We start from the raw sequence: 12,201 nt of genomic DNA, 5'->3' as shown, positions 1-12,201 counted from the left end.
GTAACAATGTTGATTAGACATCTGTAATGTGAAAACTGCCAAACAAGGCTACTACGTGGCCCACTACCCGTGGGGTGCAAGGAGGGAGGTAAGAAGACAAAGGAGGCTCCAACTGTGTCTTTAATATTCGTTTCTTTAAAGCACAGATACCCAATTGCAGCAAATATGATAAAACATTAATATTTATTAAATACAGGCAACAGTTTTATGGCTGTTCATTATATTATGCTCGATTTTTTCCCTCTGTATGGTTGATATATTTCCTTAAAAATAAACATGTGCTACTGAATTACTCTTCTCTACATTGTGGGAGGCTTCACAGAACAAAAGAAAAATAACAGGACTGGGGAGTCTTGAGATTAAGAGCCAAGTCATAACTAGGCCATTAGCCAGCTACATAATCTTAAGTAATTCACAACCTTTCTGGAATTCAAGAATTTACCAAATCAGATCAGACTACAAGATCCAGGGCCATCCAGAATGAACATGATTCATTTATTAATGCCACTATGTAAATGCTATATAGTTCTGTGAGGGAGAAATAATATCAAAAAATATAAAGCTCAACAGGATCCACAAACTCCCTCTAATTGTTATATCTGGAGAATACCTCCCAATAGTTTATTTGCATAAAATATTCTTTGTACATCTATAATCCAGTGGCTCCTGGTGTTTTAAAATGTGAGAATCCTTTCTCAACATTACCAACACCATAGAACAAATACGGATCCACAGACCCTGTGAAAACTCAGGCTAGAAATTACTAAACTTTTAGACTCAGTACCCCTGATAGGCACTATGATAAAAGCAACTCAAATCTAATTACTAAAAAGGGTATGTATTATGTACAAGGGACTCTATCAAAGCTCTCTCAGAAAGATAAAACAACCGTTAGGAGAAACATTCAAGAAAGGAGAGACCACAAAACATGGATTTCAAGCGTTTTTTTTTAAACACTGAAAACATTAACTTTTCTTGTTTTTTTTTTTTTTTTAATGAAAGAACCACAAATTTCTCTTCCTTAAAAGACACAACCATTTTGCATATTTAAGTGTTCTGAGTCAAAAAGATATGAAGTAGTAGCCTGAAATGAGAAATGAAGCATGGTGGCTTTCTGGCCAAGTCTCAGCTTCAGTTGTGACAATGTTCCAATCTGAATTCTAACTCCCGAGTCCAGGGCTCTCTGCAGCCACAAAGCCTGCTTTTCCCATAATGTGGTATCATTTCAGAAATGCTTAATCTGCGTCAAGTCAGAGAGGTGAGAGTTTGCTTTTTTTAAATGGAGAAAAGCTGGGATACAGTGTTAACATTTAATGAGTCATTCTGACTGCTAATCTGAAAACACAATTACTGCTAAAATGTTTTTGCTTTTGTATTATTAAAAATCATAATATTTTCACAGAATGCTTGCCATTCAGCCAATTAATACTCCTTATTTAAGTAACATGACTAGATGTCACTGCAATTTACTTATTTATTTTACTTTTAAGACCTACTCTCTTAGATGCAATTTATTCTTTAAACTGAAAAAAAAGTGACATCTTTGGTTAATTACATCTGGTATTTAGGCCATAAGTTTGACATATTTGGGTTAGACAACTTAAACATTTTATATGGAATGAATTTTAATACCTTACACGATATATTTTTTCGTTTTTTTTGTTTTTGCGGTACGCGAGCCTCTCACTGTTGTGGCCTCTCCCGTTGCGGAGCACAGGCTCCGGATGCGCAGGCTCAGCGGCCATGGCCCACGGGCCCAGCCGCTCTACGGCATGTGGGATCTTCCCGGACCGGGGCATGAACCCATGTCGCCTGCATCGGCAGGCGGACGCTCAACCACTGGGCCACCAGGGAAGCCCTATTTTTTTGTTTTTGACTTTAGGATTTTAAGACAAAATATCATCCCTCAGTGGGTTGTACAATTAATCTGTCTACATCAGCAAGTATAAATCAATTTAGCATACAGTTCACCTCCTTTAAAAAAAATCACTCCCTACTTGCACAGTCCAATAAACAAGTGGAAAAGCTGGAGACAATTGATGCCTAGCAATGTATTGAGCCAATACACCACAAACGTGCCAATAAACTACAAATAATGGCCACGTAAATTCTCAAATGAAATCTTTTACTTCTGATACTGGTGTGTTTGCTAGTGTTCATGTTCTCAACCTTTCACAGATAAGAACTACTGAAAAGTACCACGTGGTTTATTTTGAAGTAGGTATTTGGATTTGAACCTCAGGAATCTCCCCAAGTGACCTATGGCCAAGTTGTGATCCAACAATCTCTGTACTAATATCCCCTGGGAGACAGAGGTCTCCCCAGTAGGTCTTGACCAATGTCATAAATTCCTCAATCCCTTTCAATTATTCCGGAATAATTCCTATTCACTGAGTGTCCATACACCCATCTTAAAACAAACAAAAAACCCTTCAGCTAGAGAATACATTAAAATAATGGGAAGGTTTTGAAACTTGCGAAGTGCTGAATCATGCTTATGTTTAGGTTTTGTTTCTACAGTTGGTTTTGGAGGCACAAACTCCCTCTAAGAATACTAGCCACCCTAGTTAATCCATTGGAAGATAGGATCAAGAGTGAATCTAACTTCTTTGTTCACTATCTGGCATAAATTACCTATTGGAATTAATTATAGTACACAGTTGGAGAAACCAAGGATTCAAAGTGAAACAGAACATTCTAGGAATGGAATGGGAGGAGAGGAAAAAAACCTTCATTCAATAGGTGGCACTCTTTCCTTAAAAATGTAACTTAGGCAATTATTAATATTAAAGATGTCATCTGCCCACAAATAACTTGAAAGAGAAGCCACATTAATTCCAATATCCTGTCCCAAATACAGTCTGAATCATTACATTCTGTCTACCTGAATAATGTCTTCTCATTTCAATGGAATTTTGTAGGTGTTCATAAATATGCTAATTTCTTTTCACTGTAGCAAAAGCTACAATTTAGGAGAACCAAAGAATTGCATTTATTTTAAACTGGCAGGTTTTGACTTACAATTTAGCCTGATACATGCTTCAAAAGCCATTCTTCCTAACTGTTTTCTAATTTTAAAGAATTCAATTATAAAAGAATAACCTGAATGGAAATGGGGCAAAGAACTATACTGTACTTTATAAATTGTATTATTGTTTTTTGTTTTAAAGCATGACAGCAACTCTTTCATAAGCATGCATATTAATATTCTTTTTAATTAAATTAACTGACTAAATTCATTATCATTCTGGCTGATACTCAAACTCAAAACTTTTAAAGTTGAAAAACAGAAACAATGTTGACAATTAATAAAATGTGAGTTTATCTAGTAAACAGAAGAAGCAAAAAATAAAAATAAAATTTGTCTAATTTTCCTTAGGTATATCCTGTAGTTCCCACCTCATCACAAGTTCTAGGGTCCTCCCTTCCTTGGAGAAACTATCCCAGAAGGTGCCTTCAGCCTTCCCCACTGGTCACAGCCCTTCTAACTCAGTCGGGGGTGGGTGGTGGTGGTGGTGGTCCTTCCTCGGTCCCAACTCAGCAAATAGCACTCTGTTATCATGGTTTCTTACTTGTCTGTCTCCAACATTTGACTGTGAAATCCTTGAGAGCAGAAATGAGTCTTAACTTTATGCTCCTTGCCCTAGAAGAAAGCTTGGCATATGGCAGACACTCAATAAATATGTGCTGAATAAAGGAATAGATTGATCTTTCCCCTCGGGCTGTGTTTTTTCTTGATGGCAAGGCCTGTGTCCTACTCATCCACCACACTAACAGTACTGACTCTCCAATGCCTGGTACTTGTACACAGCAGGCTATGAGGAAGTAACACCTTTCCAACAGAAAGATCTCTAAGATGTAAATAAGCTTCACTGAGGCCTTTGCGTAAACCAACTCCCCACCATTAGCTTTAGGAACACTGCAGAAAGAGACAAGAGCTGGCAATACCAGCTGTAGTAAGAGTGACAGATTTCACCCCCAGTAAAACACTGAGATGGTCAGTAAAAGAAGCCCAAAACCATAAGCCTAGACACATGTATTTCAGTGGAAAAAACTTTTCCGTAACTTTGGAACTTGTCCATATCTCTAATTTTGTTAATACCTATTGATTTTCCTGTAGTTAACAGGAAGAAAGAATTCTGAAGAAAATCCCCAAAGATGTTGTGCCTGGGAGGGAAGCGGCAGAAGACAAGACTACATCCTATTAGGAAGAAACCTGAGTGGAAGGAAGGGAACTAGCTGAGGAGGTCGGTGAATGGGGTGTCTCCAGGGAAGGGAGAGCGCTAGAACCCCCAATCCAGACTCCTGAAACCTGGATTCTCCTCATTTGGAGGGGATACGGCTAGCAGGATGCATTTGAAACCACAGCATAAGCATGAAAAAAAATAGAGCATCTACTTCTAGAATGTCAATTTTATTCCAAGATTTAGGAGAGGGGTGCAGTGACCGTTTTGTGTTAAAAATACAAATGTGACTAAAACATAAAATTCAAATGAATTAAGGTAAACTATGAGACGAGGGACTTGAATCAATTTTGTTCAATGTTCCAAGTAAGCATTCCCAGAATGGCAGGCTGCAGAGCATGCTCCCGGGTCCTTTCTCTTCAACAGAAGTTTGCCGAATGGATGTTCACCAATAAGCTAAAGCAGCTGTTGTCAACAACTTTCCCACAATTTGACGATCACGTATATATGACAAAACTTCAAAAATGTGTTTAGGGGACATAAACAAATGTTTATCAATGGTACAACCACTAGCGACATATAAGTAACAAATCACCCTCTACCTGAAGCAAAGATAAACTGCCTAAGTGCCAAAGTATCAGCCATATCTCTATTACTTTCCATCCAAGAAAGTCTATCAGTTATGCAAGATAATAAGCAATATTTACAAGGATATTTCTAAATATGTCCTAAATTATTCTTCTAAAAAGCAAGCATTTTAAAACTTTGATATTTTATTATTACTAAGAAAGTACTCTTGGGTTACTTCCCCAGACTATCGCCACACCCACACCTTCGACATCAAAATCTGACTGGCTCCCAGTCAGGTACACATGCTGCCCAAGTTAAAATGGGACCTGGACAGTATTTCCATAAGGTAACTACTAACAGCAATTAGGAAGAGGGTAGAAAAATGCAAGATCCACCCGGAAGGCTTGAACAGAAAGCAATCCTCTGAACATCTGGTGCAGGAAGGTCACTTTAGTGTTCACGTCATTCTAAGGGACGGCCACAAAGCATGAAAAAACGTGCAAGTAGAAACCACGAAATGGATTCCAAAAATACTTACAACCATGTTTTTGTGAAGACATAATCTCTATGGGGGCAGGGATTTTTGTCTGTTTCATCACTGCTATATTCCTAGTGCCTGGCATGTAGCCAATTCTTAATAAATTTGTCAGGTGGATGAATGTTTTGTTACACCATGAGCAATAATAATTTAAACACAGAGAAAACTCCTACCAACATATTTCATAACCATGGCAAACTTAATCACAGACTGGCTTCCTATTCACTATGCAGTCAAGCGCCCTCCAAGCCCCTTCCTTAAGAAATGTCAAGTGTTTCAGGAAAGCACACTCACTACTTTAACAACAAACCTCCCCTCTTTGCTCCGTCTCTTCAGCCTATAAGCATTCTCCTTCTTCTTGCCTTAAAACAAAACCCAACCCAACCAACCCCAAAACTCTTCCCCGCTTTTGCAAACTCTCAGGCTTCTGCCTCTCTCCCACTCGGTCCTCCTCCAGCTTCTCAAGAGGAGCCTGGGCTTCCTCACTGCCCTGTCATCCCTTAAGGAAGCTCAGTGGCTCCAATGCTCAATACTCCACTAAATTCTGGCCTTGAGACAGTCATAACCCTTGAATCCTGCCCAGTGGCATTACTACTGCTGACCATTTTCTCCTTGGGTAAAGTCGTCTCCTCTGCCTCTCAGGTATCATTTTCCTGCAGGTTCTTCTCTGCTCTCTTCCAGGAAATCCTGGCACTGCTCGGGGGAATCTGAGCTAGAATTCCCCACTATCCTTTCAGAGGTATGAATATAAGCCGGGGCCTACCTATCAAGAAATCAAAATTGCCCATAGGAAGTCCCCATTCATTCCTCAATTCTTGGCCATTGTGAGAGATTCTGAGAAACCCAAGACTAACTGAGCAAAGGTACCATTAAAGAGAAGCGTCTCAGCCAGGAAACTTCAATCCCAGAGGTGGAATTACTATCAATGTAATAAGATAGAAAGCTAAGCATATTTTACTTTCTACAAGTTGTTTTCTTAAAAGCTGTATATAAATACAATACACATAATAAAATCATTTTCAGGAGTGTGACACAATCATTCTTGATTTTTTTTGGGGGGGTGTCAACTCACGTTTTTATTAAGAGGGCTTTCTTAAAGCGCAACAGTATTTCTTTCTTCATCTTTTTTCTTCATTGCCTACATCATTTGTACCCTAAAAGGACAATCAACAGGCAGCATTCATCAAGTTGTCTCATATCCAGTGTGTACATGAAAATGGTCAAACCCAGGTAGAACCTACAACTACTCCTCAGTTTTCTCCAAGAGCTTCTCATGAAACTAGCTACTGGTAATCAGTAACTAGCTAGAGAACATAAGAACTGAATTATCTTGTTACCTACCAGCTCTTATCTGGGGATAACTCAGTTCCTAGAACAGTAGTAGCCACATGGTATATGAGTAAACATTACTGAGTTTGGAATGATAGTGAAACTGTCCAGAAGCAGCACATATATAAGATTTCTGGGACTGCAAACACATTACTACTGTTATTTAAGAAACAAAATAATGGAATATTTGAGACCCAGTTAAGGGCAAAGATATTTATCTTGCCTTAAAGGAGATTTCAGTTTTACCTGAGTGACCTTTCTCTAGTTAAACTCAAAGATAATCTCCTTTGTTTGTTGGGGAGGCATAGAGTCAGGGAAATTACTGAATTCTCTCAGAGCCACTAAGCTCTTTTAATTATAGAAGATGCCTGCTGAAGACAAAATACTTGATAGGCAGGCATTTGTTAACTTATATTACTAGTAGAGAACAAATAACAGTAAGAGAATAAATGAACTGAAGCCCATTTAGGCATAACTCTATATTGGATGTGTGCCTTAGAAATTAGTATCTTTACTCAAATGAGTAAACAGGCACAACCAACATTCAAAACACGCCAATTAAAAGAATGCCGAAGTCTAAATTGAGCTTTAATTTGAAACCACTGGAAATGAAAACTAGCTATTATTTTCATGACCCATTTATAAAGAGCTCTAACAGCTATGTTTAGTTGTAAACAAATATATTTTAAATGCCTGAGCTACCCAAGGCAGCTACCTCAGAGCATGCAATAGGACATGCAGGTGTGAGCCTAGAAGAAACCCAGAGGAGGGAGCGTGGGTATATACAGAGCAGAGGGTCAGGAGTTTTCACTCTGCCTCTTGCCCCCTACCTTTTCTGAGGTATTCCCACCAGCTGTAAAATGGGAAGATGCCTGTGTCGCAGGGTGAGGATGAGACAGTCTGTGCAAGCACTCTGTAAAGGGTGAAGGCTCCACAAGTGTTAACACTGACCACACAATCGAAGCACATCTCCCATTCTGCTGGCAAAGGTGTGCGCGTGAAGGAAGTTCAGCCACATCTGCACCCTGAGCCTACTCTCTTTTCTGATACAGTAAACACACTGAAGTCTAAATTTGTGTTTACAACTGGTCTTGTTTTATAAGAACTTTACATAACAAGGAAAAATGTTAAAACATTTCACTGATGCTTCCTGTATATTTTGGAGGACCTAAACAGCCAAGACAGGGAAATGAGTAACAGACAATGAAATTTGTTCTCTGATATAATGCAAACCCATCTCCTGATTTAAAAAAAATATTAAAATATGCATAAAAGATTACCATAAGGTTAAAGAGCACAGTCTTGGAGTCAACCTGCCAGGGTTCACACCCAGGCTTCACCCACCCACTAGGTGACAGGTTACCTCACCTCTCAGGGTCTCTGTTTTCTCATCTGTAAAATAGGAATAAAAACCGCACTTACTTCACAAGGACAGTACAAAGCTTAAAATGAGACAAGCTATATAATGTACCAGTGTACCAGGCACAGAGGAAATTAACTACTACTGATATTTCCAATAAGACAAGCACAGCAGGAGAATGCAGCTAAACTAGGATGGACTAAGGTGAGCTAGGCAGGGGCACCCTAGCCCCGCACCGCACTTCAGTGCTCAACCTCCTTACAATGACGGAACCTCTCTAATGCCACTCTAAGAGTCAGGAGGTTGTACTTTTTTTTTTTTTTTTTCGGTATGCGGGCCTCTCACTGTTGTGGCCTCTCCCGTTGCGGAGCACAGGCTCCGGACGCGCAGGCTCCGGACGCGCAGGCTCAGCGGCCATGGCTCACGGGCCCAGCCGCTCCGCGGCATATGGGATCCTCCCAGACCGGGGCACGAACCCGTATCCCCTGCATCGGCAGGCGGATTCTCAACCACTGCGCCACCAGGGAGGCCCAGGAGGTTGTACTTTTGAATTCTAAAATACTGTGACCATAATTCCTACGGCTTTATTATTTTTTTTTTAATTTAATTTTTTGGCCGTGCCACGTGGCATGTGGGATCTTAGTTCCCCGACCAGGGATCGAACCTGCACACCCTGCACTGGAAGCGTGGAGTCTCTGGACCACCAGGGAAGTCCCTTAGGGCTTTATTTTCACCCTTTGAAAGTAATTTCATATCCACCATCTCATTCAATCTTTTCAAATTCTGGTAGTAGGAAAGGTATCATTATTTCTAATTCACAGATGAGGACAGTCAGATTCAAAGCAGTTAAATAACTTTACCCAATGTCCTGCAGAAGTGGTAAGATAATACTGGAGACGGGCCTGATGGGCCTGAGCCAATGCCAACACTCAGTCCACCACAATAAGCAGTCGGAAAGCAGGTTAAGTACTTTTCAACTAAAGACACCTGGCAATTCCCTATCCAATAGTTACAAGGGAGAAAGAAGGAATCAGATATGTCCATAAGGAACTCTTGAATTTGAACTGCAATTTGAGTAGGCTTTTCATTTTACCTGAGACAGTAAAGACAAGTTTTGCATCAGAATAATTTTGGTTTTTAAAGTATTATCCACATTATCTCATCTTCAAGTAGTGCTACTTGACTACTGAAAGGTCAAAAAAGAATTCTCATGGTTAAAAAAAAATTCTCATGGAATTCATTTGTTTCTAATTTTTTTATTAGTCCGACATAAACAATCATAGATATTTTGAATAGACTAGAATGTTCAAAAGTTTTTTTTAATATTTAAAGTTCTAAGGGAAACAAACGGTCAATGATTCTAAATATTTAATACGTGTGAAAGTTGGCATGCTACCAATTTTTTGAAATGGCAGTCTAAAGGCCCACTTGGTGGTTAGTCGTATTAAACTTTAATTACAAAATGAACAATTAGGAGGACTTAAGTTACAAATCAGGAGTTAAAGCTAATTTAGGCCTAGGTCTTTGTGGCCCACCTTCCTCGCTCAGAGTCTAACTAACTACCTTGGAAGCAGCCCGATGAGGTTTCGGAGTTCACTGGTTCTGGAGACTGATTTCTAGCCGCCGCCACAACCCGCCCTTCCTGCTCTCCATCCCATTCCTGACCTGTCTCCTAAAAAACGTCCCGGTGGCTGCTCCTATGCTCCAGCAGGCAAGAACAGTTCGGCATCCTGTTGAGCCAGCCTTATGCAGGAGGGGCAGCTCTTAGAGACATCTGAAATGGTCCAAGCCGAGGAATCCACCCTGGCTTCAGCTGCAGCACACCAGCGGATCCCTCTGCTGCCCAGGATCCAACATGAGACTAGTGATGTTTCACTTCCCAGACCTCTAGGAGAGACTCCAAAATAGTTCCTGGGCTGTGAGGCAGATTCTGAAATTATAGCAGCTAAGAGTGCTGATGTCACCATTTCCCCCATGACAATTACAGGTGACATAATCCCGGAGAAGAGTTGGTGACGGCTGTCAGATCACCATAGTGACCACAGTCTCTGAACCTCAAATTCACACACATGATCCTAAGAAACCAAAATTTTATCTCATTTTCATGGGTAAAAGAGTTGTGGAAGGCAGAGCTGGAATGCTGAAGTTTCAGTGGTTTATGGAAAGAAGACAGTATTGTATTTAAAAAGATTTGACATGCGGCTGCCTAAGCATACGGTAAAGAATGAATCAACATTTTAAATATGTTATTCCTGGGCCTCCCTGGTGGCGCAAGTGGTTGAGAGTCCGCCTGTCGATGCAGGGGATACGGGTTCGTGCCCCGGTCTGGGAGGATCCCATATGCCGCGGAGCGGCTGGGCCCGTGAGCCATGGCCGCTGAGCCTGCGCGTCCGGAGCCTGCGCGTCCGGAGCCTGTGCTCCGCGACGGGGGAGGCCACAACAGTGAGAGGCCCGCATACCGCAAAAGGAAAAAAATAATAAATAAATAAATAAATAAATAAATAAATATGTTATTCCTTACGTAAAAGCTTTTTACAAAACTTGTGTGTTATTATCCATGTTTTTAATGTAGGCAATCTCCACAGAACTCTAAAAAAAAAATCCTAGATTAGGTATCTAAAAAATGAATAATTAATAGCATGCAATTTTCTACGTCTTTGGGCTAACCTTTGCCACAGATTTAAAAACTCTCTGGCTTTTAAATAAAATGTATTTTTTAAAATGTATCTTTATTGGAGTATAATTGCTTCACAATACTGTGTTAGTTTCCTGTTGTACACCAAAGTGAATCAGCCATATGCATACATATGTCCCCATATCCCCTCCCTCTTGAGCCTCCCTCCCACCCTCCCTATACCACCCCTCTAGGTGGTCACAAAGCACCGAGCTGATCTCCCTGCGCTATGCGGCTGCTACCCACTAGCTATTTTACATTCGGTAGTGTACATATGTCGATGCTACTCACTTCGCCCCAGCTTTCCCCTCCCACCCCGTGTCCTCAAGTCCATTCTCTATGTCTATGTCTTTATTCCTGCCCTGCAACTAGGTTCATCAGTACCAATTTTTTGTTTTTTTTAGATTCTATATATATGCGTTAGCATACAGTATTTGTTTTTCTCTTTCTGACTTACTTCACTCTGTATGACAGACCCTAAGTCCATCTACCTCACTACAAATAACTCAATTTTGTTTCTTTTTATGGCCGACTAATATTCCACTGTATATATGTGCCACATCTTCTTTATCCATTCATCTGTTGATGGACATTTAGGTTGGTTCCATGTCCTGGCTATTGTAAATAGGCTGCAATGAACATTGTGGTACATGTCTCTCTATGAATTATGGTTTTTCAGGGTATATGCCCTACATTCACAAGAAATGATATACCAGGGCAGGGGTAACCCAACAGTATAGGACGGGAAGTCAGCCTAGGAGTAAAAGTATGGTATAGGTAATCTAAAGTGTAAAGCAGATTTGATAAAAAATGCAAACCCTATAAATGTTCAATAAATAATTTATAAAATGAGATTTATTTTTAATAAAGAACAGAGGAAAAAGTGTGAATGCACTGGCACTACACGAGCCTTGCTACAGCACAGAATTCAGTGTAAATTGCTTACTGAAGACCCTGTAATGGCAAGTTCCAGCACAACTTGTCAGCATGGAATGAAAAGTCAGTACTTTAGCAAGACCTGTGTGTGTGTGTGTGTGTGTGTGTGTGTGTGTGTGTGTGCGCGTGTGTGTGTATGGGGGAGGTGGCAAGTCTATGTGTTGGGGACTGGGGGAACATGAAACAAAGACACAACTCAGAAAAAACAATTTCATCTTGGCTCAGTACATGGCTGACCATATTTTCTACTTAGATAAGAAATTTCTACTAATTTGTTTTTAGTAATTAAAATACATTATTTTGGTGAATCTTCAATAAGAATAAAGCATTATATTATACAGTGTAATTCTGAACACATTTCTTTTTCAAGTTGCTTTATTTAGAAATAAGCTGACTTTACACACTAATGGTTTTATATGTTATCACCAAAACTTGGCCTAGGAAGTAAGAGGGAGAATAGAAATCAAGTAGTTCTTGAACATAAACCTTTTCTCTTTGATGCCAAAACTGCCTTTATGGACCTAAGTGCCGAAAGGGAAGGCTTTGTTCTCATGTGTTTTGGGCATTATTTAAGACTCTCCTAGCAAATCTTCTTGCAGTGGAGGGAATG

General features: G+C 40.0%; 1 protein-coding gene across 2 annotated transcripts in view; it reads right to left on the bottom strand.

Annotated features, from left to right (window-relative positions):
- The window catches only part of MAP3K1 (mitogen-activated protein kinase kinase kinase 1), a 78,327-nt gene that overhangs the window by 50,053 nt on the left and 16,073 nt on the right, over positions 1 to 12,201 (bottom strand). Inside the window, exon 2 of one of the 2 annotated variants that reach the window (XM_060092902.1) lies at positions 6,365 to 6,446. The exons of the other annotated variant lie outside the window; for it this stretch is intronic. Coding sequence (XP_059948885.1) covers positions 6,365 to 6,414 — 50 coding nt within the window. The 5' untranslated portion in view covers positions 6,415 to 6,446. The remainder of the gene's footprint in view (positions 1 to 6,364; positions 6,447 to 12,201) is intronic. 2 annotated transcript variants of the gene reach the window in all.

The sequence above is a fragment of the Mesoplodon densirostris genome, chromosome 3, assembly GCF_025265405.1.
Source record: "Mesoplodon densirostris isolate mMesDen1 chromosome 3, mMesDen1 primary haplotype, whole genome shotgun sequence".
Lineage (NCBI taxonomy): Eukaryota > Metazoa > Chordata > Mammalia > Artiodactyla > Ziphiidae > Mesoplodon > Mesoplodon densirostris.
The sequence above is the reverse complement of the archived record's forward strand: the minus strand, read 5'-3'. Positions and strand labels throughout refer to the sequence as shown.